This window comes from Hyalella azteca, unplaced genomic scaffold (assembly GCF_000764305.2).
Source record: "Hyalella azteca isolate HAZT.00-mixed unplaced genomic scaffold, Hazt_2.0.2 contig5203, whole genome shotgun sequence".
NCBI classification, from domain to species: Eukaryota; Metazoa; Arthropoda; class Malacostraca; order Amphipoda; family Hyalellidae; genus Hyalella; species Hyalella azteca.
The window spans coordinates 62,128-78,217 of record NW_025935401.1 but is presented as its reverse complement, the minus strand read 5'-3'; the positions used below and the strand labels follow the sequence as shown (position 1 = coordinate 78,217).

General features: G+C 39.1%; 2 protein-coding genes across 2 annotated transcripts in view; both read left to right on the top strand.

Moving 5' to 3' along the window:
* Positions 1 to 543: 543 nt before the first annotated feature.
* On the top strand, positions 544 to 7,225 carry LOC108667213 (DNA translocase FtsK). The gene is made up of 4 exons (XM_018154208.2): positions 544 to 561; positions 833 to 1,047; positions 5,741 to 6,287; positions 6,549 to 7,225. Exons 1-4 carry the CDS (start codon positions 544 to 546, stop codon positions 7,161 to 7,163), a joined length of 1,395 nt encoding a protein of 464 aa, XP_018009697.1. The 3' UTR covers positions 7,164 to 7,225.
* A 5,775-nt stretch (positions 7,226 to 13,000) lies between these two features.
* The window catches only part of LOC108667211, a 46,965-nt gene continuing 43,875 nt past the window's right edge, over positions 13,001 to 16,090 (top strand). Inside the window, exon 1 of the mRNA XM_047880333.1 lies at positions 13,001 to 13,047. Within this exon, the coding sequence (XP_047736289.1) occupies positions 13,041 to 13,047 (7 nt within the window). The 5' untranslated portion in view covers positions 13,001 to 13,040. The remainder of the gene's footprint in view (positions 13,048 to 16,090) is intronic.

The following is a 16,090-nucleotide window of genomic DNA, read 5'->3' as shown; positions in this document are numbered from 1 at the left end:
TATGCACTACGATGAATAGGTTCTCTCAAATATGCACTACGATGAATAGGTTCTCTCAAATATGCACTACGATGAACAGGTTCTCTCAAATATGCACTACGATGGACGAGTTCTCACAAATATCTACGGGTTCTCTCAAACATGTAATACGATGGATGAGTTCTATCAAATACATACTACGATGGACAGGTTCTCTCAAATTTGCACTACGACGGACAAGTTCTCTCAAATATGCACTACGACGGACAAGTTCTCTCAAATATGCACTACGATGACAAGTTCTCTCAAATATGCACTACGACGGACGGGTTCTCTCAAATATGTTATGATAGTACGAATACTACCACCATGCATGGTACTGCTCACATTACACCAGAGTACATAACACTGCTCACATTCTGTACTCTAGTGTTGAGTTTCTAACTGCATGAGGAGTTCAGTTCACCCAATAAGCGCCGGGTGTCTTCACAATCGTCGATCCTGATGGAAAAAGCGGGCACTCCAGCGCGAGTCGGAAGTGAAAACTGGAGGACGATGAGCATGATGACGTGTGAGTGCTGGGTATGTCAGTATCTAGCGCTATAATTAGCTCAAAATTAATAATTTTTATTATGACAATGCAAAAAAAAACTGAAAATGTCCACTGTATCTTTGTTTTTCCTGGATTGAAAAATTATTAACTATATCAAAATTTAGATAAACGTTAAGTAATTCGTTGACCTATTTTATGCAATAAATCTACGGAAGAAATTTATTATTGATTAAATGAGTTAATTCTATTGGACTAATAAGTGTCAATTAACGGTGTCTTCCAAACTGGGTGCATTGCCAGTGGGTGCCCCAACTAGGCACTCCCTCAGTGGGTGCCCCCCAACTAGGCACTCCCCCAGTGGGTGCCCCCCCAACTAGGCACGCTCCCCCAGTGGGTGCCCCGCAACTAGGTACTCCCCCAGTGGGTGCCCCCCAACTAGGCATGCCCCCAGTGTGTGCCCCCCAACTAGGTACTCCCCCTAGGGTGGGGCGAGTGCTCGACCTGAAGAGGGGCAGGTCAAGGCTTAACACAAAGACGCTGCAGCTGCACGTCAATTCTTCTCGCTTTGTGATGGACGCGAAGAACTGATCTGCTTACTTGAGTAGATCATGTTTCTGCGTGAGATTTGCAGGTCATGTTTGATGAGTTGCACCAGTGGTTCTTGATGTTCGTTATGGCTTGATGGTTCTTGATGGTTTGATGGTTCTTGATGGTTTGATGATTTCCGCGTGAGATTTGCTGGTCATGTTTGATGAGTTGCAACAGTGGTTCTTGATGTTCGTCACGGCTTGATGGTTCTTGATGGTTTGATGGTTCTTGATGGTTTGATGGTTCTTGATGGTTTGATGGTTCTTGATAGCTTCATGGTTCTTGGTGGTTTAAGGGTTCTTGATGGTTTGATAGTTCTTGATGGTTTGATGGTAATGCTGTTCTTAGTTGATTTTTCAGGGGAGTTGTTATTGAAATCTGTAAATTTAATATTCTGTCAGACCATATTGTTCAAAAAGAGCTCATCATTCAATTTTATTATATTGAGAACTAATATCAGCCCTAGACCATTATGATTTCATCATATGAGAGGTATATGTTATCTTTTATTATTATTACAATACTTCTTTTGAAACTCACTTCTTGTTGTTTGTCTGTCTGCTACAAATCTTATAATCGATATTTAACGCACTTCTACCCCTCCAATCGATCTGAAATTTTGCACACTTGCGCAAAGTTGGAGACAATGCATGAATCAATTGACAGAAGAAATAATTTTGAAAATGCAAAAAAATCAATATTAAGAAAAATTTTAAAATAATTTTGTCTGCTACAAATCTTATAATCTATATTTAACACACTTGTACCTGTCCAATCGATCTGAAATTTTGCACACTTACATAAAGTCAGAGACAGTGTTTGAATCAGTTGATAGAATAAATAATTTTGAAAATTTACAACAATGTTATATATTAAAAAAATTTGAAAATTGATTTTTTATTGATTTGAAAATAAAATTAGAAATTCATTGTACACGTGTAACATAAAAGACATTGGATTCTTCAGAAGTGTTGTCTTTAAAAAGTAATTTTTAAACGCAAATTATTACAGTATAACTGCACTACTTAGCCCTGATCGGCTGCTGTGGCTGTAACCATTGTCGTTTTGGGCTATGCAATTTTCATATTAATTATACTCTATATGCTCGCTTTTACGTATAGGAGCTTAAATGAATATAAGTTCCTAAAATGGATAAAAAAGCCGCTTGTGATACAATATTTGAGAATAATACTAAAATAACATGATTCCTTGCACGATCACCCTGCTCCAACATATGAGTTCGCATGCTTAACTTTGTTCTCGTTGTGGTGCAACAGCGTGTCTCCCGCTCAAGTCACTCTGCCACTGCCATAAGCTCAAAATTATATTTTACGATAAATACTTCATATAATAAAATAATGTATATCACCTAATATAGAAATAGATAATACAAAAATATATTTATATGCAAAAATAGAGCATGCTATTCCCTCCACAAGAAAAAAACGTTGTCATGTGTACTTGACGTAGATGAAATATTTCAAGTAATTCAGGAACTATAAAAAAACTCGTTTGTACGGCCGGCAAATCAAAAGCTGAAATTCAGTGTTTTTATATATTCAAAGACACTGCGATTAGAACCACTCAAATTCAATAAACTTTCCTCACCTCATTCATGTTCTAGCTTTTTATTGGGTAAAATTTGCTCATAACTATTTTAACTTTTTAATGAACACATGAAACAATTCATTTTTATTCACTAAGAATTTCTTCCACGGCTTGAAAAATTCGCACTGACGAAGCTTTTGATTTGAACCTTAATAATGCAGACAGTTCAGTAAAGCAAAAATACATATTATACTCACATTTACAGCTTTCATTCAATTTAGTCTCTGTTTTGGACGGTTGGGTTGAAGATGACGGCTACCAAAGTGGTTGAGGATGGCGGTGGCTGAAATGGATAGAGATGGCAGTGGCTGAAATAGACTAAAATGGCAGTGGCTATAAAGGGATGGGGATGGCGGTGGCTGGACGGGCAGTGGCTGAATTCATATTTGAGTTGAAAAGCTGATGAACTGCAAAGAAATTAATGAGAGTGCAGAGCACATTAATTTCTTTAATTTCCTGATTCCTTTGACATGAACTCGGAAAGCAATTAATTTCGATCAGATCTAAACATTTAATGGCGATCATAGCAAGCTATGGATCGCTAAAAGTATTTTATAAGTAAGTATCGCTGAAAGATCGCCGATTGATCGCTGTAAGTATCAAAATCAAAATATAATGATTCTTTTAAAGACTTACAGTACGTGCGAAAGAGAGCTTGCATTCACCAATAGACTTATGATCAGCTTAAATCGATAAACTTACGATCACTCTAAATTGATAGACTTACGATCAGCATAAACCGATATACTTACTATTAGCCTGAATCGCTACACTTACGATCAGCTTAAACCGATAAACTTACGATTACCCTAAGTCGATGGACTTACGATTAGCTTAAACCGATATACTTACTATCAGCCTAAATCGATAGACTTACGATCAGCTTAAATCGATTGACTTACGATCAGCTTAAATCGGTAGACTTACGATCACTTAAACTTGAGATCATAACCATCAAAGTACATATACCATAGAAGTAATAAGTGATCTGTATTTGATAGCGCGTGGCACCAGCGGGCAACCTTGCACCTGATTGGCATCGTGACCGGCACTGATATACATATTCTTCCCAGTGCGGGCACGGGTATATAAGCTTCGCGTGTGCGGGTAACTGCACAGTTCAGCAATAGCGACGGTGGGAGATGGACGCCACCCACCTGAGATGTTTTCAGAAGAATAAGATTTCCTTGCCTACTGAGCAGTCAAAATCATATTTAGATTGTTATTATTCAATTGTAAATAGTAATAATCTTCTTTAGAATAGCGGTTTCGGCGTTTAGTAGGGCGCGCCGTAGGCCTGTCGCCGATTTTTAATATCGTAAAACATTTACAGCTTGTTGCGGTCTCGAACACGCAACTAACTGCCCCAATCCTAGTACTCTGAACTGCCCCTCTGTCAATGATCAAAAAGAATAATTTGTTTCGTTAATTTCGGATAATAAGTATAAATGTGTATGTTTCAGATATGAATTAGTTGCATAATCGAATCAATACTCACTTCACTGAGAAAATATATCAGGATTTTTTTAAAGTGATTTAGGTACAAATTATAAATTTGTCAAGTTCTTGGATCACAAAAAGTGTTTAACATCAATTTATTGTTTAATAGCAGAGAGGAAATTCTTAACTTTGTTATAACGAATTATCTTGTTTATATTTTTCAAAGCGTGTGCATGTATGTGTTTGAAGCACCACAAACAAATAGGGGCTGTTGTGGCGTTCATCAAGAATGCTTGTCGTTTCATCATATTATCTCTAGCCTTGAAAACTTATTTTTAGTGAGAGAATAGTATTTTATTTCTAAACGTGAAGAGGTAGGTAATTGTGAATTATTAAAATTAATTACAATTTTTTTTTAATTTTTACATACAAAGTAATATAAAAAAATTAAAATAGAAAGAGGGAAATTAAAAAAAAAAACACTAAGAAAATTAAAATTGGCTTATAATTTAAAACAAAATCAAAATGCGAGTTCCGTGTTGAATGCTCGTTGGAACGAGGATTTTGAAAATAACAATAGTTTTTAAATTATTGGATAGTGAATACCGTTTTCGGGATCAAGTAATTGGGAACGACACGATATCGGGCCAACTTGCTTTAGTAGACAATAAAATAACTGATCGTGTTGGTGCTCCTTCAGTCTGATTAAATTTAAGTACATTTGTAATTGAAAATTTTATTTTGAATTTTTAATTTAAAATTTGAATTTGAATTTTTAATTTAAAATTTGAATTCGAATTTTTAATTTAAAATTTATCTGGAATTTTCAAGAATAGGATTTAAATTACAAATTTTAATTTACAAATTTAACTAAAAGTTTAATTTAAAATTGTAATTAAAATTTTTAATTTAAAGTTTAATTTAAATTTTCAATCTAAAATTTTAATTTGAAATTTTAAGCTAATTTTTAACTTTAATTTGAATTTTTAATTCAAGGTTACTCTGTCAGTGTATACAGCAGTTGAAATTATTCCTCTTCTTCTTTCAACAGAGAAAATAACTGGATAGGTTATTTCCCTGAGTACCGAGACAACGCAGCTGCAATGCAGGTAAGAAAGGTTTAAGACCATGTGTACCGTAAAATATTTTCTATGAGATTAAAAAGCGCAAAAACTCAATTTTTAATTTTGATACGAGACCTTCATTTTTATAACAATCGGTCAATATTTCTCAGTCAAGAACAGGTGTCATCAACTTGCGGACTGCAAACCCTATACTGCTGTTAATTATTGTATATAATTAATGAAAATCAGACTAAATTCTAAGAAAATTTTATTTTCTTCGTCATTCCTTCGGAAAAATGCTCAAAAACTTTTCTTCTTTAAACTTCAGTTCAAGACCCGTGACCGAGTTAATGCTCAGTTAAGCATTGCATGTTGCATTTTTTTCGAAAAAACTAACCTAACTACGAAATCAATAAAATTTCCACTATTTTAGAATAAATTCAGAAGTTCCCCATTCCGACATTAATTATTCCATATAAATAAAGATAAAATCCGATATAAATTACAGAATAGTTATATTTGCCCGTCAGCCACAAGCTCCATCCCAAAGCTATCAACAACCCGCCCGTCAGCCACAAGCTCCATCCCAAAGCTATCAGCAACCCCCCCGTCAGCCTCAAGCTCCGTCCCAAAGCTATCAACAACCCGCCCGTCAGCCACAAGCACCATCCCAAAGCTATCAACAACCCGCCCGTCAGCCACAAGCTCCACAACAAAGTTATCAACAACCCGCCCGTCAGCCACAAGCTCCGTCCCAAAGTTATCAACAACCCGCCCGTCAACCACAAGCTCCATCCCAAAGCTATCAGCAACCCGCCCGTCAGCCACAAGCTCCATCCCAAAGCTATCAACAACCCGCCCGTCAGCAACAAGTACCATCCCAAAGCTATCAACAACCCGCCCGTCAGCCAGAAGCTCCACAACAAAGTTATCAACAACCCGCCCGTCGGCCACAAGCTCCACAGCAAAGTTATCAACAACCCACCCCTCTGCCACAAGCTTCATCCCAAAGCTATCAACAACCATCGCAGCAGACATCAGTATACGACAATCAGGTACGAATTTTTGTCTACAGTTAATCATGTAACAAGTCATCGCACTATTCCATGTGCTTGTTGCTGGCAGAGTGTTGAATGTTATTATCGATAGTTCAGATAACACAATAATGGTGCCATGTATTTAACCACTTTGCAGGAAATCGTCAGGCAGCGACATCCAGTTTCTACGCCAATGAAAACGATGAATATGAGAGTATTAATTTCTAACTATACGAATGGACCTATATTCTCTGTCATTTAACCAAGCTATTTTTTCAGGCTCCTGCCCAGTACGACTTCGAATGGATTGTGAGTGAGGCTAATTCTGGCAACAACTTCGGTCACCAAGAGACTCGAGACGGTGACAGGACAGACGGGTCTTATTTCGTGGATCTTCCAGACGGGCGTCGACAACGAGTCACTTATTATGTGGATGGAGACTCTGGCTTTGTTGCTGAGGTCACGTACGAAGGTGAAGCTCAATTTCCTCAACAAACTCAACAGTCTTATCGAGCTCCCCAACAGCCCCAGCAGTTCAACCAGGCTCCTCAACAACCCCAGCAGTCCTACCAGGCTCCCCAACAGCCCCAGCAATCCTACCAGGCTCCTCAACAACCCCAGCAGTCCTACCAGGCTCCTCAACAGCCTCGACAGTCCTACCAGGCTTCTCAACAGCCCCGGCAGTCCTACCCGGCTCCTCAACAGCCCCAACAGTCCTACCAGGCTCCTCAACAATCCCAACAGTCATACCAGGCTCCTCAACAGCCCCGGCAGTCCTACCAGGCTCCTCAACAGCCCCGGCAGACCTACCCGGCTCCTCAACAGCCCCGACACTCCAACCAGGCTCCCCCACAGCACCAGCAGTCCTACCAGGCTCCTCAACAAGGTTACTGAGTCCCTTCGTAAGTTTCAGAAAAAATTCTGCCCACATCAAAACAAAATCTGTTTAACTTTACAAAATAATTCCAGAATTGTTTAGTCAGCGCAGTTAAGCTTCGTTAAAGAATACATGAGACTCGCTGCCTGATTTAGTAGAGAGTACGGGTTACTGGACTGCACTGATGCTTGCGGGCCACGCATAATGGCCTTCGTAATAAACGGATTTAGATCAGAATAAATGTTTGATTGTCTATTTCCCGCCATTTTTTGAAGTTGAATCGAGGTGTTCTTTATCGTAACATGATTTTAGTCCTTCTTTTAGTTGATTTTAGTTCTATTTTATACTCTTTGTGACGGGAATAATTAAAGCAGCAAATTTTAGTTTCGCGCGTGGATTTCGGGTGCTTGATCTTCATGGCGACTCAATGATAAACTCAATTTCCATTGAATATGATAATGTCAGAAATTGTACTGGTGCTTATTTATAATGTATTTATTTATTTACGAAAATAAAGGTTTATGTGCTGAATCGAAACTTCTTCTGTTTGTCCTTCACCATTTGGACAAGTCTCACCCATTTTTTTGAGTGTATGGCATATCCAACTTACCGAATTTATTTGTAAAACTATTTATGAAAATTTTTTACGATCCGATTATCTTGATGTTATTCGTGTTTGTTCTTATACTTGTATGGTAGGTTGGAGTCGCTCTGCTATCGCCTTCCTCAAGTATTGCTTCCGCTCAACGGTTTCTCGCTATTAGTCGACACCTTCAAAAGGTTTATTCTAAACAAAAGTAAATACCATTCATTACGATTAAAACATAGATAACCGTTTTACAGAGTCATACTGCTAGATTCAATTAAGTATGATTACATTGAGCATATTTAAATTTTCTTAACATAACTAATTCTTAAAAGCCAAGCACACAAAACGAAGTCATGGTTTCGTCTTGATCTCGAATGACCCGCAATCCAATAACACATTTCTACGTTGGATAAATTACTGTGGCAAATACCTTCGTGCATTGTGTAGGCAAACGGTTTTCATGCGTGGCTTACAAGAGATTTGCCTGCAATGTGCTATCGATTATTCAGACCTTACAAATCAGCGATGATTCATAGATGACTGCCAACTTTACTCGCCACCCTTTCGATTTATTGATGTTTTATTGTCGATTTTAGGCAAATCTGGCCACTCACCGTTACGCCACCTATAAACTACTATCGCCACCTATAATCATCGGTGCACCACCCTTAATTTTTATTTGGGTTAAAAAGGTTTCGTTTCTCTTAATCAAGCTTTCGTCCCTAACCGCGTCATTTGTTTGCTCTAGTCTAAATGATCATCCGATCGACCTTCCCAAATACAGCCGAATGGACTGCTACTCCTACTCCTATCTCTAAATCCTAGTTCCTTCCTGATAGTCATAACCCTTCGCTTAGCTGATGCTCCTATGTCGCTAGAATTATCTTCCCTCACTCCGTGAAAAGTTTCACATTCTAAAATAACTTGCTCTGTATGGTCTACCCACCCCAGAGGAATACTTGCGCAACCCTCTATCTGAGCACTGGTACCCTCGCCGTATTGCCGATTGGTAGTTTCTATTGCCCCTTCAGCATCAGGAGACTCACTGATAGGAACTGCTCCCTGGCTTACACCTTCTGCTCGGACTCGATGATCTACAATGTCGTCTACGTTATTGTCTACAACACCGCCATTCAAGCTCTGATCAGCACTTCCGTTTACCTCCATAGAAATGGAAACGTCCCCGGGAGATATCCGAGTCGTCGCAGTCTCCAAAGATATAGGAGTGGACTCAAGCTGAACGGACTCTACTGAACTATAGCTTCTCTCTGGCTGAACTATTTTACGGTCGTCCATCTCTCCGAAAGGATCGGGTATTTCCGAACACGGCAACTCACTCAATGGCTTTAATGCATCAAAACACCTCCTCTTACGACGGACTGCTGGAAACATGTTTTTCTTTTCCGCATAACGTGCTTTTCCCTCTTCTTTTCCCCGCTAGAAGTGCTCTCTTCAGAAGAAACTGCATTTCCTATGAAAGGAATACATACACTACTGTCACTACACTCGCGGTCTACGGATTCATCCATGAAAGATAATCGGGACCAAATCCTAGATAAATAAGAGGGCATGGATTTCCACTCCTTTAGTTGGCAATGATGTGCCTTCACGATTTTGCCTGTGGAGACGTCTTTGATCTCATATGTAACACCATTAGACCTTACTTGCGTCACTTCATATGGACCATCGTACCTCTGCAATAGCTTATCTGACACCAGATTACCAATCCTCTGAATTTTTATTGCCACCTTCTGGCCTTACGCGAACGATTCGAATGCATGATGACCATCACGCCACACATCCATAACATCTGAGTTCATCATAAATTTATCCCGCTTTTCGTGACATCGTTCGAGAAGAAAACTACCAGGCGACATACCCAATTCTGAGTGAAAGGTGTTGTTATAAATAATCACTGCCCTACCCAAATTCTGATCCCAATCCTGTCTCGCTTCACCACCTGTAAACCCTTTCAATAGCTCTATTATCGTACGATTGCATCTCTCGACAGACCCATTTGATGGCGCTTTGTATCTTGTAGAAAAAATATGGGCAATATTAAATGACCTCAATGCTTCCTCGAAGGAACTACACGCAAACTCTGGCCCATTATCTGTCAAAACACGGTTTGGTATTTTGAGAAACGAAGGCAAAACCCGTCCAACGAGAGCATCTACTACGGATTTCGCTGTCTTATCTCGCAACGGTACAGCACACATAAACTTAGAATAATGATCGACCGCTACTAAAATGGCAACATTCCCACATCTCGACCTGGGAAACTGGACCAAATCCATCGCCACCAAATCAAAAGGCGAGTTTGCCTGAACTTTCAAAATTGGAGGACGAACCAGCTGAGAAGAAACTTTAAATAATTGACAGTGGACACATGTACTGCAAATGTCCGCAGCCACCTTTCCCAAGTCTGGGTGCCAAAAATGCTTGAGAACAACTTCTATCAGTTTGGTTCTCCCTACATGCGCCAGTTCTGAATGAGTTTTGATCATCGCCTCCGCCATCAACTGAAATGGTACAACGGGTAACCAGATATTCCCAACGCGTTTCACCACTACTCCAGATTTTATGCTCAATGACACACGATATTTCCGGAATTGCTTTAAATCTTTACTCCAATACTCCGTGCGTAGCCCCTGATTGAGATTGCCTGAGCATCCTAATGGCACCATCTCCCCGTTGAATTTCTACCACAGAATCTTCCGAAAGAAAAGAATATCTAACCATTATTTCAGAGTCCTCATCAGAAATGCCTGCAGAATCACCTACTTCTACACCCAATGAATAAATCACCTCATTTCTGACTTGGTTATCCGAGCCAGCTCTGAGAGGGTACGAAAAACTGCTATGTTCCTTCAGACCGAGTTGGTTCAAACTATAATCAACTTCTAACCCATTGGATGACAAAAAATTTGCTCCCAATACACAGCAACATGGCATATTTGTCTGTTTGACCACTGCGAACGGCATGGTTGCCATATCCACTCCGAGCAGATCCACTTCAGTAAAACTATACACTGAATTTCTGTTGAAGAATTATCTATAGCTGTTAGATTCTTATTATCTACATTAACCTTCACAACATCGTTACCCATAGCTCCGAGTCTCTCTACAACAACATCACTAATCCCCTTCATGGACAGAGGCCTCTAGTTTAAATTCCCTTTCGGATTAGAATCAACCCTTAACTGGTAATTCCGGTCCCGTGAATTTCCTTCTTTGTAATATCCCCCACCGAATCTACGTTCTGAATAATTTCCAACAACATCTCTCGTAATCGAATTTCCGGCAGAGCCCTGCCAATGGCGATCGTTAACATTTGTGCTGTCACGACCTATTTGCCTCCTACGAATACCAATCTTACGAGGACAATCTCTAAAGAAATGGCCCGTATCCCCGCATGCATAACATGCTCTTAGCCTGGACCTACAGTCTCGTATGATATGTCCTGGTCTATTACAATGACGACAGACAGGTTTCTCAAATTGACATGCAACCGGCATCGTTGACTTCCTAGCATGCTCTGACATTTGCCCTTGGCTACGGTACTGACGATTCTCTATGTAATTGGCATCCTGAAAACCTGCACAACGTCTCAGAACCTTGGGTTCATCTAATTCGCTTCTCCGCTCTACCGGATTACCATTTCGTCTCATGCTAAATGGTACTTGTGATGGCGCTATATCGCGAGACGAACGAGGGTCAGTTTTGCCCACCTGAATGAAAATTTCGTTCGGACCGCTTTCTTTCCCTCTACTCCGATACTCTATTTCTTTGTCATAAGCCCTCGCGAATTTTTGTACACTATTCCAAGTTACTTTAGACCCATTCATTCTACTGGCCATGACTTGAGAAGACCAAGCAAGACGCGCGTCTTTTGGCAAAGAGCTCACAAATTTCTCCCTCAAAATCTTACTTTTGTTAACCTCGTGCTTAGGGTAAGCAACTCGATAAACTCCCTCTATACGGCTGCTAAATAAGAATAATGACTCATCACGCTCTAACTTAATCTGTTGTAACCTCTTTCTATTCTTCTCCTTTCTAATGTCCTTTGTGTCTTCATACCAACTCAATAATTTCTGCTTAATTTCCCGGTAACTCACTCCAAGTTCTATAAATTCCTGAGAGCCATCAGCGTTTCTCCTTCGAGGAGTCTCTCTAACTCATCAATCCACAGATATTTTTCTCCTCTAAAAGTGTTTTCACAGTAGCATTCAAATTTCCGCAAAAAACTTCTCAGACCTAAGCTACCATCGAAATCAAACTTCGACATTGTGGGCATCTTTCTACTATCTAGTTTTTCCAAATTCCTGATCAAAACGTCCATATCTACTTTCTTACCCTTTCCCAATCTTCTCAACTTTTTCATCTTTCCGACCGTACGTTTCCCTCCACTAGAACTGTCAGTAAACTCAGAGACTGATGTCTCATCACTCCTAGACGTTTCTATTACTGACGAAACATCTGATGGACTTTCTACCTCCTCCTGCATATCTGCGGCGCGCAAAATACTCCTAGTTTTGGGTATTGCACCCGTTCTACTCGTATCTTTAGCACAAGCCTCTTTTGTTAATGCCTCCTAGTCAGATTTCCCATCTAGTGTAAGAGGATCATACCTAATAACTTTTGCTTTAAAATCGCGCAACCTTATCTTAGACCTAGGAGACAATTAAAGTTCTAAAATCACTATGATTTATTCTCTCTAAAAATTTCTCTAAATAATCCAAGTTGTCATGCAAAACTCTTTCTTCCTTATCTAAAACAGGTACGGCCTCAGCCGCACTATTACTACACATAGCCATTTTATTAGTTTTTCAAAAGACAGTTTTACAAAGTCAACCAGTAAATGATCACTCCGAGTCACGTATGAAATTGCCCACCACACAGAAACCAGAGAGACCTCCGATCATTCGATGACGTTGGAACAATTGCCGCAGAGGCGTAAACTATCGACTCCAGTGAAGTAACCACACATTCACCAAAGATATTCAAGAACTCAAGAACACTTGTCAATACTTCAAATCCATGCCGTCCACCTATGAACTGCAATAGCATAAGCAGATAAATCTGCATGCATACAAGAAAACAAAATGACTGACAAGAAGTGTTCACGGCACCATATGTTACGGGGCCAGTATACCAACTGGGCGCAACGTGAGACTATCTTATCCGCAATAACCCAACCACAGTTCGTCACGCCTGTCTCTTATACACATCTAGATGTGTATAAGAGACAGGTATAGGCATCACCAACCTCACCATACCCGTCACCACCATCGTCACCATCGAGATGAACCGTGAGTTGTGAGTCACCGTAGACACGTAGGCATCACTAACCTCACCATACCCGTCACCATCATCGTCACCATCGAGATGAACCTGAGTTGCAAGTTTCGTCTGCATGGTCTGCTTAAACTTCCTTTTTTTACTGCGTAAGTAAACCTTTATTCTGTATAACATTTAAAATAAGTCACATTAAAGCTTTTTCGTTTGCACGGATCTTCTGTTGCAATATTTCGCCTCTGGAGTTCCTTTTGAAAAATAAAAAATTGAACGAATGCGATTAATTTTTCAGACTGCAGTGCTGTCGCGTAAGCGTTTCTTACCGAGTTTTATACTTGGTTGAGCATTATAGGAGTAACTCTCAGGTCTAGGTATAGTGTCAGGTGACAATGTTGATACCATTCGTCCCTGGATATTTCCTGATTGATGTCTTCCTTGTTGAAGATTATATCCTTCACATGCGATATGTTCTCAAGCATTTCCTTGTATTAGCATTTCCTGTTCATAAGTCACGCTCTTGGTGACGTCAAATAGCGAAGCTATAAAAGCTCTGTCTCAAGCGATTAACCTCAGTCTTGGGCCGAGAACATTCGTGTGTAAGCCCTTACTACTGTCATTATCCATTGGGACAGTAACCCTAAATTAATGTCAGAGTAGAAGATACACTCTAGACTTATCCACACTTCAACTGGACGCCGAAGACATCAGTGTTAAAGCTCCAACTTATAATCTGATTATCCTAAATTGTAAGCCGAACTATAATCCTAAAAGTATATTATATAATCGTTTGCGCTGTTCCTCTATATCCTCGGATCCCGCTACATACGAACTACCCTCAGGTCATACTTAATTACGATTCTATATCGCATCGTTTACTACCAATTAAATTTTAACCTTTTACACTAGTGCGTGTATACGTTATTTAAACTTTTACTTAGAGCAGTTGATGCTTAATTTGCGTCATCGCCTCATTTTCAATGAATGTAGTGAGCCTATTCGTACTGCATTTTCAATTATATAAACAAAAAAATAATAATAATAAATAATAATAATATTTAAATATTCATTTAATTTCTGCTGTCATTTCTCAGCGACGAAGATTTAAATGCAACCCGAGGTTGACTTAAGACTGAATCTGCTTTGATCGATGCTGGATAACAGCCAATTATGTTTCCATTATTTTAGAGGGAAGCTCATGAAGTGAACAAATTAAAAAGGCGGTATTGCAAACATAAATACGAGTACATCGATCGCTACAAATCAGGCATTGACTTTTTTTGCTGAGACACCTAGAAATAATACCATTCCTAATGTCCCTCGATCTATTGTTTGTAACGAAAACTAATTTATAATTTACCTATAAAGATCATTTCATAAAATTTAACATATCTTCACAGAAAACGTTTCGGAGTTCAGCCACATCATCAGTTCGGAAAACCCTTAATAAAAACAATCGATTAGCACAACCGAAATTCGCCGAACAGAATTTGAAACCTTAATTGAGGAATAAAAATTATGATAACGGTAGACAGGTTTATTACCTGCAATCTAGTTTGGATTAGAGCTTAAGGCATCAGCAAAGTGTGTCGTCTGTATAAAAAAATTACAAGGTATCTAAATTATTTAGATAATGTAAAGCAAGATCAACTTATTTCCGAATGTGAATACCCGCTCATTATCGTCAGTGTCATAAGAAAAAATATCACTTCAGTACAATAGCCTCATCATCACACACTACTTGACCCAATCAAACTACGCTTTGAAATTTACAAGTGCAGTGTCTCAAAAAACACAAAAAGAAGCCTAAGCAATAATTCATTATTCCAAAAAATTTTGTGTACAGATCTTCTACCTGACAAGAATTGAATCTAAATTACACGAATTATGCATTGAATTGATTGCGACAAACTACAGATGAAATTTTGATTAGGGTGAGTCATGTAATCCCGCATTTTTAGCCAAATATTTAATTTTCTAGCCACTCAGCATGTGATATTTGCCGAAATATTCGAGGCAAACTGACGAAACTGGTTTCGTTTAGAAAGCTTCTTGCTCCTGTTGTTGAATCAAAAAATTTTCGAATGGAAAAGAGGAATGAGAAAATATTTGTTCAGCTTTCAGATGTGAAATGCATAGAAAATGAGAAGCATTGCAAGGAACTTTACTTATGAACATTTTGCCATTTGCGAAGAATCGAGTTTTAGCTACTACGTTGCCAATGAATCCTTCCCTCTACTGATCGAGTTCCTAAATTAGCATTACCCAAATATCCATTATACGAGTGAGTACACAGCCTTCCAGTGCTGATATCCTAGTGAACTTTTTCTTGCACGTTTTGCTTTATAAAAAAATATCAACGCTGAGAGCACAAACGCATATGTACATCGACTGCGTGCACTTGATCATCAATAATTAGTGGTAAACTCAGCGTTTATCATCGCTCGTGAGTTGTATCTTTGATGTGACGTTTAGTTGTCTAATTTGAAAATAAAGACGGCAAGACGCTTCTCCTGGGGAAGCTGGCCTGAGATATGCAGGCTCCTCATTAATTCTCTTTAAGGACGACGGTAATCAGGATACGATGCATTTTATAATATTGCCGGCCATTGCAAATTGATGACGTCGTCAGCTTAGCTTGCTAAGACGTCATGAATTTTCAAACCATAATTCCAGTAATACAATTTTGTGGTTGAATTCTTATCAGATCCAAATGATTCAGTAAGTCTGTTATAAAATTTACATAATAAGGACAAATTATTAATCCTGTATTTATCCAAGGTTGAAGCTATTCAAAGTAACGTTTACAAATTCAATTAAAAATTATTAAACATGAAGATGGACAATCATTAGCGCATTCCTCACGCCACAAAATGACATGACAACAATAATTATTGCTTATCGTCTCGAAATCATTTTTACTTTAGAGCAATTTATTTGCTTGCGCTTCCCTTCAGCGCCGCTCAGCGCGATCGCTCCCCACATTTTTGAAGCTGTGCCGGTATAGTCGCCGCTCCATCGTCATGCAGAGCGGCCGCTCATTATGTAGCGGCGCAAAGA